This window comes from Brachionichthys hirsutus, chromosome 22, assembly GCF_040956055.1.
Source record: "Brachionichthys hirsutus isolate HB-005 chromosome 22, CSIRO-AGI_Bhir_v1, whole genome shotgun sequence".
In the NCBI taxonomy this organism is placed as follows: Eukaryota; Metazoa; Chordata; class Actinopteri; order Lophiiformes; family Brachionichthyidae; genus Brachionichthys; species Brachionichthys hirsutus.
This window is the reverse complement of record NC_090918.1, coordinates 7739669-7754831: the sequence shown is the minus strand read 5'-3', so window position 1 is coordinate 7754831 and position 15163 is coordinate 7739669. Positions and strand designations below refer to the sequence as shown.

General features: G+C 46.0%; 2 protein-coding genes across 2 annotated transcripts; one reads left to right on the top strand and one right to left on the bottom strand.

Moving 5' to 3' along the window:
- Positions 1-1682: 1682 nt before the first annotated feature.
- ccdc59 (coiled-coil domain containing 59) lies at positions 1683-3067 on the bottom strand. Its single transcript, XM_068755245.1, has 4 exons — positions 2896-3067; positions 2362-2746; positions 2128-2236; positions 1683-2007 (listed from the first exon to the last, which is right to left on the bottom strand). Exons 1-4 carry the CDS (start codon positions 3041-3043, stop codon positions 1837-1839), a joined length of 813 nt encoding a protein of 270 aa, XP_068611346.1. The 5' UTR covers positions 3044-3067; the 3' UTR covers positions 1683-1836.
- A 364-nt stretch (positions 3068-3431) lies between these two features.
- mettl25 (methyltransferase like 25) lies at positions 3432-10219 on the top strand. The gene is made up of 12 exons (XM_068755239.1): positions 3432-3648; positions 3854-4015; positions 4131-4237; positions 4328-4879; positions 5096-5243; positions 7022-7116; positions 7204-7233; positions 7330-7403; positions 8232-8325; positions 8583-8657; positions 9051-9122; positions 9945-10219. Exons 1-12 carry the CDS (start codon positions 3432-3434, stop codon positions 10044-10046), a joined length of 1728 nt encoding a protein of 575 aa, XP_068611340.1. The 3' UTR covers positions 10047-10219.
- Positions 10220-15163: the final 4944 nt, after the last annotated feature.

Below are 15163 nucleotides of genomic sequence, written 5' to 3'. Positions count from 1 at the left end.
AGCAATATGAAGCGCGGCACATAAATCACCGTGGATGGCGGGTCGGGGGGGGGGGGGGGGGGGTTAATGTGGAGGAAACTTCCACTGCAACTGTTGAGCCTAAAATCTGGCTCTGTATTTATGTAACTCACAAACACACGCACAAAGTGTTGGGGTGGGGTGGGGGGGGGGGGGGGGTTGCAGTGACCCTCAGAAACGCAAGAAACACACACTTTGAAGACATGGACACCTTCTCTGACCCTCATATCTCTGCGGGTGATGAAGCCTTTGTCTTCCACATCACAGGTCTGGAAGAACTCCTTGGTCTTGTCCAGCAGGGCGATTGGACCCCAGTCCGAGCCCCTCCGAGCCGGGGTCACGGAGCCATTCACCTTGTCCTCCTCCATGTCCGGGACGCTTCCTGCAGGCGCCTCAGAGAGGACGTAGCGCGTCTTTTCAGTGACGGTCAGGAGTGGAATCAGACATCAGGCTTCGTAACTCGCCTCGCTACCACCGTCCAGGGATGCTCAAAGTTGCCACGGTGACCAAAGAGACCAGATCGTAGCATTCGATGATGAGATCCCTGATAAGTTTGTGGTTTATATAATCACTCAAAGCTGTTTCCAGGCTCCTGCCAGGGTAAGGAAATCACACAAATGTTTAAAATAAAGGTGGGAAAGGTGATTAACGCAGCAGTTCCGTGTTTGTTGCAGCAACACATTACTTCCCCTTTTTAATAAGCCAAGAACAAGCTGCTTACAAAAGGTATGTATAAACACAGTGTGAAGGATTATCCTAAAACCCCGCCGTGCTGAACACATGACGACGGAATGTCTGGAAGACGTTAGATGCTCCTTTCTGCTCAAATGGACGCTGCCTCCAAGCACAACTTTAGAACCGAGACAAGATCTTTGGAATTTTAAGAGCTGCGAACCGTTTGTGAGATTTATGAAGCAGCCAAAAGGAAAAAAAAAAGAGGGAGACATGATTTTCATGTCAAAGTACTTCAGCTAAAACGCATTTGCAAGCGAGTCAAATGTTTGGAAATCACACAAAGTTTCCTTCCTTTCATCACCGTCACAAACTATTACACTCGAAATCTCAAGTATGGAGGATAAGAAAATCTCTTTAAAACCAATGCTCAAAGTTTTTTTTAACTCAATCACAACTTTAATATGGTTTACAAGTTTCTTTTCAAACACCGGACAGAAGGAAACTTCCTACCTTCAGAAACTGATACGCGAAAGCTTTATTTTCCCTCCACTTTCTGTTGAGGAAGTCTGCCTCACTGATGAATGTTAGTCATTCTGCAACCATGTGATGCCATGAGGCAGCCTAACCCCCCCCCCCCCTCCTCCAGACACACGCACACACACTTCTAGAAAGAGAGATGCAGGGCGAGCTCTGCATCTATGACAAAACAGCCGGCCCAAGCTTCCTGAAGGGGGTTTATAAGGAACTTAAGGGCGGCTGTTTGGCATCAGGAATGCTGATTTTTGAAAAAAGAACAGCTTTTAAAATCCATTTCAAAAGGTTGATAGACCTTAGAGTTGGATGATTACTGCTGCAGCAGAGTTAAACATGTTTCATGAGCACTTTCCCCATCTATTCATATCTTAGATCGCCCCCTAGTGGTCTGAGATTAAAAAGCGCCACCATTTCAAGTTTACAGTAATCAAGTACTGAACAAGAATTTATAGAAAGAAGACAAACTTTATTTTATATTAACACTTTTAACAAAGCATCACAAAAGAGTGACGTCTGCGTGAAACACACAATCCTAATCATCCTTACTTGAACTGATACCAACAGATTTAGAATCGTCAGATGCAGGCAAGGACCATTTCTCCAGTGTCCTCAGTTCATTTTCTGGTTCCCTTGAATCTTCTGAAGCAAATAGTCCATCTGGAGGTTCAGATTGGGCTGTCCTCGCTTCGTTTTCTTGCTCAGCATCTGAAACGCCTCCATCTTTTTCTGTTTGTACTTCTGAACGGCCTCTTCTCTCTGCTGCCGTGTCTTCAAATAGTCCTGAGGATTTGAGAAAAGAAAATTGCAATTTTAGGTGCCAGCGAGACAAAATGTGGTTTGTTCCCCCCCCCCCCCCATAAGTAAAAAGATATCAACAAATAAAAATAAAATAAAAATCACCTCTTTCTTTTTTCTCTGTTTTTCTCTGACTGCTTCGAACTCCTCTTTGGTCTTCTGATAGGAAGTCTTCTTCAGCATTTTTTTCCTCATCCGGTTGCTCATTGGAAGACTGCAAGTGTTAAAGCTTTAATAAGGAGGTTTAAGTCATCATTTATCTTTAATATTGTCACATAAAGTCACTAAAATCATCCCCAAACTGCTCCCTTCTGTTAAGTTTCAGGTCCGGTCCCTCACCTTTCCTTCTCTGCGGCTGCTGCTGCCGGTTCTTCGTTCCCAGGGAAACGCTCCATCCTCTCGGATACAGCATCGCCTCCCGGCTCTGCATCGGCGGCGTCGCTCTGCTGCGTAGCTTCCTCGCTTTCGCCCGCCTCCTCTTCCTTCTTCCGTCCCTGCATCCTCATCTTGCTCCTGTTCATCCTATTCGTCCACGCCTCGTTCTTCAGCTTCTCCGCCTCTGCCAGGTACAGATGCCGGAGGTGCTCTGGGTACTCCTCCTTGTACAGATTTTTGGACTCGTGCGTCGGCGTCGCCTTCTTCTTCTTCGTCGTCTCCTCCTTCCGAAGTAGCTTGTTGTAGTCGTGTTTGACTTTTTGTTTCCTCTTCAGAGCAAACCCCTGACCTGAAAGCCAAACCATTAAATAAGATTAGAGGTTCTCACACAGAGGGTCGCTTACAGACTCTTAAGATCTGAGATTATCAAAATTAGTATGCATTCAGTTGTTTTCTATTTCAAGAGGTACTCTTTGTGGTGTTTTAACAAAAACGTACCTTCATTAACGCCGCCTTGGTATACTTTATTGTCGGGAATCCATTTCCTCTTTTTAAAGACACTTTGCGAGTTCGCTTTGGAGTTTCTCCAGTCGCCACCTTTTTTTGTGAACTTCTCATTCTTCATTTTTTGATCTGTTGGTGCCATTTTAGCTAGATTTTAATATTTACACTCGCGGCACGGAATGTCGCGGGATGATGACGCGTTACGCAGACCTGAAACATCAAATACAGAATATCGCCTATAAAAATATATATGTTGTAATTTCTGGGTTAATTAATTATAGACGGGCACATTTCTACCTTTATGATTTTGAACATCAAACAGCAAAATCTGTCTTATTAATTTGAAAAAACGATATCCGAATTTATTATTTTTACGTATATTACTAATAACGTACCAACTAGCATATTCGACACTTGAATGTTGTATGTGTGTGATCGAATAATAGTTAATCGATTACTACTGCCTCGGTACATTCAACAAGGCTCACTTGCATGCTTCTTTCCCAGGCGCTGTTCGGGAGCCTTTCAGGATGACGTCCTTCTCGAACAGCCTCGTGGAAATTCAACGACGGATGGATGAAGTCGGGCGGTTTCTGTCTGTGGCCCTGAGTATCGCAAACGCTCACACGGTGGAGTTTTACACGCACGACGTGTGGAACCGATTCATGGCCGTCTCTCCTCAAGACGTCCTGTCATCGGTTAGTGCTTGTAATGACCAGCAGGGGGCGCCAGAGAAGCGGGCAGAAGGTAAATAAATTGGATGGGAATGAGAACATTCCCTTTGTTAATGTTTTGGATATTATTTAGTAATGATTTATAGCTTCATATCCATTAGAACAGCTTTTTATGGAAACGAAGCTTTATTCTCTTTTGGTTTTATTCTAAATCATTCAAAAATGTGTGTTTGTTTGTGCGACTTAACCGCTGCCTCTATGCCCGTCTCCTGCAACAGAGAGGTCTACAACCCGATTTGGATTTAGCAGCGACACCAATCGGCTGATTGATACCCGTGAATTGCTTCAAGCAGCCAAATCCCATTCTCTTCCTGGCCTTGGAGTCTGCTTGAGTAGGGATGAGCTATTGGAGACCCTTGGGGAGAGCAGAGAAGACACAGGTAGGAGGGGGGGGGGGGGGCATTGTTTCATGCTGAGAGTTGGAAAGCAGTCAAGGATTCTCCAGAAATGATCTCAATAAATATTTCATGCTTGTTTTTGTTCTGTCCGACGCAGACGCTGAGCTGGATCCAGATGAATTCATGAATTCCAAGAAATCCCATGAGGTCCAGTCGATGTCGGAGGTGGTGGCCTGTCTGGCCCGGCACTGCGGAGCCAAACAGGTAGAAGAACAGCTGGGATGTTTCCGTTTTAACGGTGTAGTTTTTATAATTCTCTCTCTCCCCCCCCCCCCCCCCCCCCTCCACACTCAGGTGATCGACGTCGGCTCGGGGAAGGGCTACCTGAGCTCCTTTCTGTCTTTGAGGTACGGCCTCCAGGTCTACGGCATCGACTCCTCCAACACCAACACCCACGGAGCGCAGGAGAGGAACAGGAAGCTAAAGAAGTTCTCAAAGGCATACCAGCAGCACGAGAAGGCAGCGAGGACGCGGGGGGAGGCCGCATATTCCCCTCGGGGGGGGTTGTCGGAGACGAAGCCTGGAGCGACGGGGGACCGCGACGATGGGGTGGTGTCGCGGGAGGAGGCGCCGATCCCCGTAGCGGACGTGGAAACGCATTCAGAGCAAACGGCAGAGACAGAGGAGCTCTTCCTGACCGCTCTATCGGAGGATGTGATGCAGACTACAACTCCCAGAATCCCTCCCGGGAAACAACTCAGCCCCGAGGAAAGGGAGAGGAGGAAGAGGGAGAACCTGGAAAAGAAAGCGCGGAGCAGAAGCGACATCGGCCGCGCCGTGTTTTTGCCCCTCACGTCCTTTGTTACCGCGGAAACAGAGCTCAGAGAACTCATCGACGAGCTGCAGGTGAGCAAAAAAAAAAAAAAAACCCTCTCCAGTGAAGCGTGACCCCCCCCCCCCCCCCCCACAGCAGCTCGTGCAAGTCTGTCACAGCAGCTGGAGTTCGCATTACTGGAGCGAGCAATCTGGAGTGCGTCATCATCAATAAATTTTCCCATTGATCTCCGCCCCTCCTCTTCTTCGCCTCTCTCTTTCCGCTGCGCGCCTTTCTTCGAGTTCCAGGATGCGGTCATGGCCGGCCTGCACACATGCGGCGACTTGGCTCCCAGCACCCTGAGGATGTTTGTGGCTGAGCCGGAGCTGGCCGCCGTCTGCAGTGTGGGCTGCTGCTATCACCTGCTGTCTGAGGAGTTTGACCCCGCCGGACACGGTGACCGCGCACGCACGCACGCACACACGCACACACCCACACACGCACACACACACACTCCTACATTTTCGGTAACATGTGGTTTCTGTAATCTGACGAACTCCCCGTCTGTGTGTCTACTCTACGCTCTCATTTTTCACTGTCACACGTTTCATAATCCAACCTCAGACACCTGCAGCGGTCACTTCATCACCCTGAGCCACATAAACACACACACACACACACACACACACGCATATATATATATAGTAAGTAAACAAGTAATGGTCCTATTGAGAGAAGGGAAGCCCCGACCGGCCCGTCTGGATATTGAGTTAGACTCAGATTGCCACTGTTTGAGCCATTACAGAGGATTTATGGATTTAGGATTCATTTATAAGGCCACTTTTTTCCTTCTTCTTCTTTTTTTGTTGCTGGGAAGACAATGAGAGTGGTCGATTCTGAAAGCGTTTCATCTTTGTGTCGTAGCCGAGTCAGCCTGAACTTCCACACATCGTTCCTTTGAGGCTAATTCAGGTGATAAATGCAGAGTCTCTTCCTCGCTTTTTTTGTTTTTTACCATTTATGAGGTGTGAAGTCCTTGACTTGTGTCCTCATGCTGTGACTCGCTGCAGGCGAAGCAATATCACGTCAACTGCTGGTAACGAAGCGTCATGAAAAGCCACAGCGTCAGCGAAGAGCGGGAAGGCATGTGGCGACAGCTGGTTGAAAACGATGTTTGTTCCTCCCATCTTTCTCTTCCAGAAAAAAAGAAAACAATAAAACATACATAGACTCTCCATTGTTGGCCTCACGGCAGGCTCTGGGATTCGGGCCAGCTCCTGCCGTGGCCGACTTCACCCGGAAAAAGGAGCAGCTTCTCAAATGCATCCTCCATTTGTTCGCTGCCTTGCAGCAAGGATCGCTTCAAGACGATTGCCACCTTCCTCTTAGCAAAGCGTTTACCGGATTGCGTGGGACACTTTCAGCGTCCGTGGCCGGCGTGAGGTTGCCTTGCAATAAACAGCCCTGTGCGCACGTGCTGTAATCCACCCCTGCAGACGGAGGAGACGGCTCAATGGCCTCGGAGGGCCTCTGTCAGCAGGCCGCGCGCTGGGCAGAATGGGAGCTAGCGCGGCTGCCAACACGTTAGCGTGTTTTGGCTGCAGCTGCACATGCTATTACTGCTTCCCTCTGGATTCGCTGCGCCGTGGCCCCCGGCCATTGACCCTTTTTAGAAATTACATGGAAAGGATGGCAGGCTGTCAGCTAGTCATACTCAGTACCCTCCCACAGGGAGCGTGTGTGTGTGTGTGTGTGTGTGTGTGTGCGTGTGCGCTCTGCTGCGGTTAGCACTGCGAGCTACTTTATGCTCCTCGCTTTGACAAGCCTGCCTTTTTAGAGTAAAATATTTTTTAGGTGTTTTATTTCAATTCTTTTTAACTCGGAAATAGAAAAAAATGCTTTTTGAAATATGCGTTTTTAATTCGTAAAAAGAAAAGAGCTGCAATGTTCTGACAGTCTGCAGCGGTATCAATCTCCTCATTTAACTCTGGGCAAAAAAAAAAAAAAGTAGCAAATAAGCGTTGTCAAAATGGCAGACATTCAGGGGAATGTTGAACGGATGAGCGACGTCACCGGAAAAGCGGCTTTTAGCAAACGTCATGAATCAAAAATCAGCAACGTTTTCCTACAAATGTTTCGCTGGACACTTGGACACTTGGACACTTGGACTCTTGACCCAGTGAGTGTCGCTATGAGCAGCTCGGTCAACGTGATCTTTGTGTGTTCGCTCACAGAGAGCTTGCACGGCCGGGCCGGTTTCCCTCTGAGCCGGTTCCTCCGCCACCGGTCCTGGTTCTGCGGCAGGAACGCCAGGATGTCTGCGTGCTTGGTGAGTTTTTTTTATTTTATTTTGAAGAGCTCTGCAAATGGTTTCTTTGAAATTAATACTTCAAACCATTTTCTTCTTTTCAAACAGGCCCTTGAGAGAGTTTCAGTCGGTCAGGGGGTGAGTAAAATGAATCGTCATCATTACATCACATTCACAGATTGACTGTGGTTCATCGCTGCGTCACGTTAAACCGAAGTTTGATGTTTCCTTCAGATTCAGATGGAGTCTCTGTTTTACCGGGCGGTCTTTCACGTCATTCTGAGAGATCACTACGGCTCCTTTAAAAGGTAACGCACGCCACTTTACATCTGGCACCCGTTTAATACGAGAAATTGGCCACAAATCCGCGGAACCTCGTGCTCTTAAGCACGAAGCTCATTAATGTCACAGCATCCTCAAACAGCAACATGTGTTCTGCAGGCACTTCATTAGCAGGAGAAAGGGTTTTTTTTGGGGGGGGGGTTAAAGCACTCCTTTTCTCTTTTTTTGAAATAAAATGTGCAAAACCTTTGCGAACCTGTTAGCGCGTGCGCTAAGGAGAACTTGCGATCTGTGCGTACATCGTGATTCACCTGCACAAGCCGCATCCCACACTTCTGGATTTAATGCTTCATATTTTTCTCTTTGTATAAATAAACCATTCTTGGTCATGCGATCGCGTTTTTGTAGCCTTAGTTCAGGTTGTCACGTTTTACTTTTCCGGACACGAGTCGCTGCTGCTGTCGCTTTAAAACGCCAAACCGGCTGGCGTTCTAGATCTCTGATGGATTATCCACGTCACTGTCTTCTACATCAATAAACTAAATTATAGAAGGAAGTCTTATTGATCGGACTCCATGCAGACGCCATCAAACACACCGATCTGTGCCTGAACCCCACTGCTGCGTGACCTTCGGTTTAATCACTAGCGTTAGATCAGCATTGAACATCCATTACATTTTCTAAGCAGTAACTGTTCATCACTGTTCTGTCTTTAAGAAGTGTTTAACATGTTGGCTATGGTTGCTAAGGCCTGATTTAACAACAACTGGAATGCTGTTTATTTCATTGTGCAGAAATACGATGTTCAGGGGGGCGAATGATGGATGGATGTCTCTTGTGTGTTTGCTCTGCAGTGAAAAACGAATCGGGAAAGTCTACTCCAAGGCGAACTCCTTCGTGGATTATGTTCGGCGAGGTTTGCGCAAGCTGGAACTGGACGAATCCAAGGTTGGGACCGGAATTTTACATGTCGACCTGCGGAACACCTTCTGGAAACAAAAAAATGCGGGAAGTAGAGGGAGAATACATTCCTGATTCTGGCACGACTGGAGGGAAATTGTATTCTTATTTGATTATTATTCTTATTTTTTATATTCCAATTAATGTCAGGTTAATAAAGTATGCAAGGGGGGGCTCACCTGGGTAGTTTTGGATGTTGAACAGCTCGAACCTCTTACCCCTGACACATTCACATCGCTTCCCAGCTCTCCGACAACGACGTCCAGGCTTACCACGACGCTTACTCGCCACGGATGGAGGAGATGCACGCCTTCAACATGGTGAGGCCGCGCTCTAAGCCTTCGCAGGAACGCTTTCCAAGCCACAACAACCTGTTTTAACTCATTCTTGTAAAAAATGAGATGCCAATAAAGGCCATTAAAGTGAGATCACCGTGTTCTTCGTGGAAAGGATTACAGGAATGAATGGGCTGAACCGCTCCTCTGGTTTTCAGCCCAGGCCACTAATTGTGGCGTCACCCAAACGCCGCAATTTTCCTCCATGATACAAAGCAGTGAAATGTTTTTTGGGGCTTGTCAGACGGCTACTGGGAAGACACCGGTCACTGTGGTTTTGTGTGTAGTTTTAATACCGGGATTATCCTTAAAAGAGACGACTCATAAGAAGTGACCTGCTTTGAGAACCTCCTATTCTTTCATGTCATCTTTATGCAGTTGAAGGTGGCCCTGGCTCCATGCATCGAAGGGTTAATTCTCCTCGATCGCCTCTGCTACCTGAAAGAACAGGTAAGAATCATTCCCATCTCATTCATTCCAATGTGAGCTGCTCCCACGGTCCTTCACAAAGTATCACAATGCGCTCGTTTATCAGCCGGACCCGTCGACTTAATTTGCTCGTACAGCTCGCTGTTTGGGATTTGAAATATGTTCCCCCCCCAGCTAAAAGTGAAAATGGAAATCCCAGCTGAAATCTGGATATGTACCCCCCCCCCCCCCCCCTCTGAACATAACGATATAGGTGCCGGCGGAATGAAAGCCAGCCCTCGATTTCTAACGTCTGCAGCCAAACACAACACACAAATCTCTGGTGCGAGTCGCTGCGATCAGATACGTGGCGAGCGCGGCGCTTTGAAGATGTGATTACACGTGTCAGATGGATTTCTTTAACGGGGTCGTGTAATCAGACTGGCTGACACGGAGAGTGCCGCTTTGCGAGGTCTCCCTCGAGGAGGAGACGGTGATGGATGGATGTGAATATGATCCATACGATGATAAGTGAGCCGAGCCTCGGCTCAGGCGTTAATAGTCAAGCAACGCCAGGCCTTTCTTACCGCTGATTGAAAATGAGCCTCGACGCCTTCGCTGAATCGGGACCCCCCGGCGTCCTCTTCCTCTCACCGAACGACCTGCGAGGAAACGGAGAGTCTTACCGCGGAAGTCAAATGTAGAGACCGCCGAACGATGTTCTTCCGGTGTCTCATATCCGGTTGATTCATCTTTAATACTGAGATCATCCCGCGGCGGAGGACGCCAGAGGTGGCGAGGCGAAAGCCGGAGAACGATCCCGTGTTGACGTTCAACTCTTTTATGTCCCGTTGTTTGCTGCAGGAGGATTTATCACTCTCGGCGCTGGTGCAACTCTTCGACCCCCTGCGTTCCCCGAGATGCTACGCTGTGGTCGGACTGAAGGGTCGCAGGTGTTCAAGCTGATCCACTCCGGATTGCGTCGACAAGCGCATGTCTCAGGGCTGACTGGATCATGCACGGATTCCCTCCTTGCACGTTTCAATGATTTGAATATTGCTATCGAGTGTCACTGTCAATAACAGCTTTCTTTTTTATGTATTTTTTCTTTATGAAAAATAAAACATTTTGTGCCCCACATGGTCAAAACACCTGGATAAACTCTATCCTTATCCGTCTCTGTCTTTTGTATTTATGTTCGCCTCTTGAGAACGCTTGTTTTTGATGGATGCTCAGGGAGGTATGAGCATTATGGGATGTAAGGAACTATGATCCTTGATGTTGACAGGTCTGGAAACCCCATTGCTGGGCTGGACCAAAGGAAGTAAAACATTTTTTTATTTATCACACTATAAGGAATGATACTACGTAATTCTAAATATCTTGGCAGATCCCCCCCTGTCTTCATGCCTTTTATAAAAGTGGGTTGATTTAACAAGGGTGTGGTCATCTAGGTCTCTTCTCTGCTGCATCCAGACCAGACCCCTTTACCGCCGACTCCAGCGGGCAAACTTGACCGACACGAATGCAAGAAATCCAAGATGTGAGCGAGGCTTGTTTTGGAAGATAATTGCTGCTGGGCTTGTGTTGTGGCCGAGTGAGTCACGTCCCGTCAACCTGCCCCCCCCCCCATGCACGCATGTTTGTGCATATATAATATGCCTGCATATAAACACGCTCTTGGGACCATCTCTTTCATGTTCCCTCGTGGACGACAAGACAAATGAAAGGGCTGCTTCCAAACAAAGTGAAACTTTGTCAATAAAGATGGAGAAGTGATGCAGGAAACACTAAAGAGACTACAATCCCATCCCGGGAAACTGGCTCCAGGATGTGATGAAGGCTGGTAGACAGAAATAGCTTGCATGGAAGGAGCAGATGACTTTTCATTACAAGATAGGCATGAGAGGAAGTGGTGGGGAAGTGAGGGCGGCGCGTCAAACGCTTCAGCCCTTTGGTCGGCTCGTCCGTTCTCACGCTTGTGTCGGATGGGAATCAAGTCCCTGTTGGTCCCTTTTGGTTTGAAAAAGAATCTCAAGTTTCCTTTAACTTCATGGACAGACATTGCCCGATGGTGTCTGGAGTTCTCAGGTGGGGGGGGGGGAGTTGTATCCTGGACACTCTTGTGACTGACGCTTGGTGAAATCTCCTGAGAGATTCAGAGGGAGAACTTTAGCATAAGTAATACTAACTCAGATTTTCTTCATCATCGGAGAGAAGGGTGCCAGGAAGGGGGTCTGCCATCATCGCCCCTCTGTTGGATGCCCTTCAAGGACGAGGAGTCTTGGATCTTAATCACACACAGACAAGTCGATGCACATTTATTCCACGTGGACAAACATGCATTTCACATCATGTCAGAGACTTTTCTGTGGTTTCATAAACAGGCACCTCAAGTTTTACAGTGTTTGACTCGGAGCCTCAAACAACGGCACCCTGAAGAGACAATTGAGAAACGCTCAACTGCTGTTTTTAATGAGAAACACCAGTCGTCACATATTTACAAGAACAATACTTGCCCCTCTGATCCATATTTTCCATTCATCTTGCCAATCCCTTTGTAATTTCATCCAGATAAATAGCAAACTAGATCATCTGCAAAGACATTAAAAATAAATACAATATTAAACCAGAAGTGCAACGTACTCAAAACCGAGTCCAAAAAAGTGGTGATGCGCCATAAAAGATGAATAAAAAACAGAATGCGATGACTTCCTTTTCTTTTTGACTATTGAAAAAAAAGCACAAAGACAATGTATCTAAAATATTGCAATAGTTTTTAGATCAAAACATAAATAATTTCAAAAGCATCCTTTCAATAATTAAATACCAATAGTATTTACGGCAGATTAACTGTAGTACTCGCCTGTACTGAAGGAGACGTGACAGAAAAGTGAAGGAGAGCCAAAGTTTTCCTCGTATATTAAACGGCTCTTTCCTAAGACTTTCCCAAGGTAAGAAAATGCTGAGTTGTAAAAACGGATTTATTTTTCAGTGGCATTGTGTTCACTGAGGCACAAAACTAGAAGGGCCTCCGAGGTGATATAACCAGTCAGGTTTAGCATCCCTTCCATTTCATTCCAGGGGCTTCATACGAAACTAATTTATGTGACCCAGTAAGGCTGATAGTAAAGGGCATTATGAGCCGATCGGGGCGGACTGGGATGATAAATCAGGATGGAAATCGAAAACGTCAGTCCGGACCAATCTCCACATTCTCATCAGATTGCATGCTGGGATTTATTTTTTGTTTTTTCGTCTTCCTTTACTTTCCGTGTAAACCTCAAAAATATATCTTAATTTTAGCTCAACATTCAATGCAAACCACACGTCGGCCAAGAATGAACTAACTACAAATTCAAAATGAATGCAACAGATTTAAGGTTTATGTGATCTTTCGTGCACTTTGATTTTGACTTGGTGTTTTCCCAGAGTTCCAGTTGATTGATTATCATCATGAAGTTTTGAAAATAATAGTGCTATAATAATGACAAATTTCTTTTGTGTAAAATACTTCATGCAGATCGAAGAAGTAAACAGTGAACACAATGCCTGACTAATGAGGCTCAGCCAATCAGGATGGGATGATTACAATGATCATGAGGGCAAAGGAGAGGATCATTATCAGACTCAAATAAATCAATATTGTTTGACAGGAACTCCAGTTCTGTTGGTGCGTGTTGAGATTTATTTTGTTCCTTCTGCTCGGGCTTTATAGCCTATATAGGCTATTTTGCTTGCCTTATGGTTGTCTGGTGTAGCTGGAGGTACTTCCATCTCAATCCAATGCACCACAGGTTCGACTTTAGAGACAGATGCATTTTGCAGACTAGAAGAAACCCAGACTCATGTTATAATATGGGCGTTGTCTTGTTTAGCTTTATTTAAGTTTTGCATTCTTTCTTTTTTCCATTATCAGAACAGTATAATACACTTTTAACCATTATTCAAGCCAGCACATCGTTTAAATGGAAACTAACTTTGATTAACTCATTCTAAATTCAGCACCAAACCCAAACAATAATAAAACCCACCTTTTTTTTCCAGGTACAGTGAGGTCAGCTCTTCCTGACTGAGGAGGTGACGCCCTTGTGGATGTTCCAAAAGCCGCTCTAGATTTGATTCGCTGTGTGATATGGCCTAATTTCACCGGCTGAATATTAGCGTGCTATTCCTGTGAGGGCAGGTCCCGGGTCCGGTCCCTCCAGCTGTTATTATCTGCATCCTGTGTGATGCTTATCTGCCGGCGCTGAAGAGGCAGTGCTTTTGGAGTAAATAGCACAAGGAAATCCTAATTACTGGTTTTGTGGAGCTCAAAGGGGAGTAGAAATCGCCTAATAGCGGCAACGATTAAATGCTCTTCTTGGTGAAAATGATCCAAAATGATTAAACCTTGGTGTCTTGTTTGATCTGTGAGTTTAACATTCCTGAGAAGAGTGCATGACATGTGTTCAGAAATAGTTAAACATTTCAGGAAGTGCACATAGAAACTATAATAAGTAAAGTAAAGTAATTACTTTTTTCCAGAAAGTAATTCGTAATAAGCAATACATTACTGCTCAACTCCACATAGATAGGAGTCGAACCCGCAACTTTCTTGCTGTTAGGAGACAGCACCCTGTATATGTATATGCTGAATGGAAAAAAAAGGTTTGGAAGCTTCTCCAACGCGTCCACGATGCATGTGCATTACAAAATATGGTTTAAATAAAAGAGCTCATGTGCTTTAAATCACGCGCACAATAAATGCTTGTCACTAAAACTGAAGAAACCAAAGAAGAAAAACACTTTTGACAAAATGTACAAATATTTGGACCCCCCCCCCCCCCCCCTTGAACTAAAGGGATTAAAAGAACAAACAGTGCTTGTGTGATGAATGAGTCCTCATCAACCATTCACCACAGCCCTTAGTTGCTGCCTTTAAGGGCTGCCGTCTGCTTACACCTAAAAAGGAAATAGTATAATCGCTGCACGCCACTGCAGTGAGAACGGAGGTGATCAGTCAAAGCAGCAAAAACATTTTTATCCTGCAATGTGTTTGTTTTGCCCTAGATCTGCTGAACCTCGTTCTCTTTTGCTTAGCTAATCCCTAAATCTCATGTGATGACTGCGAGACAGAGCAGCCCTTGTCCTCACATCGGGCATCTCATTTTTTTTATATATACAAGAATGCAGCAAACAACAAAAAGGTCATATTTTAAGGCTATGGTTAAAGAAGCCGACAATCCAAACACATTTCCGTCGATGCCTCTCGAGACTGACGAATGGTAGGGAAGAGGAAGCTCAGGTATAAAAAAGAAAAACACCATCGTGAGGTCAAGGTCAAGTCTCAGGGTCACTGATGCCACTTTTATAAATGACCCCCCCCCCCCCCCCCCCCCCCACTCTGTAATGCTCGCTCATCAGTTGATACATTACACCGTGGATCCTTCTCCAACCATCTGTTTTTCTTTCTCCGCTGCTCTGCTCGGAGCTCCGACTGACGAGCAGACATTAGTCCAGCTGGTAGCCAGCGGGGCCCGGCTGAGCATTCCAAACCGACGCCCATGCTCACCACAGGGTGAGGTGCAGCCGTTCATCCATCACGCCTCGCCTACTCTCCCAGTTTAGCCTTTCCATTGAGACGGCGGGCACAAACAACAACCTGATTACACCCACCCATGAGACAAACATGGGAAAATCCTGCTTTTACAATCCTGCCCCCCCCCAAGGGTGGAACTGCTTGACTCCTGCCCCTCAAAACATGCACCTCCATTGCCTCCTTCAAAACAGCCTGGAAAATTCACCTTTCAAGAGGGCAGAAACGGAGATAGTCAGTTAATTGACGATAAACAATGAAATTAATTCCCTGACAGATTATGGATTTCTTTCTTCTTCTTCTTTTTTTTTTTTTTTTACATTAAAATGTATCTATTTGATTTGTGAAGAATCTGATCAAGCGAAGTCATTTGCGTAAAAAAAAGTGAAACAAATAAAATCACCTTGGAAACACTGCGATACTGAAACGACGTTTTCAACACGATCCATTCTTATTATATTCAGCAACACATGATTAAAACCCGTTCAAGCCCCCCCTCCCTCCA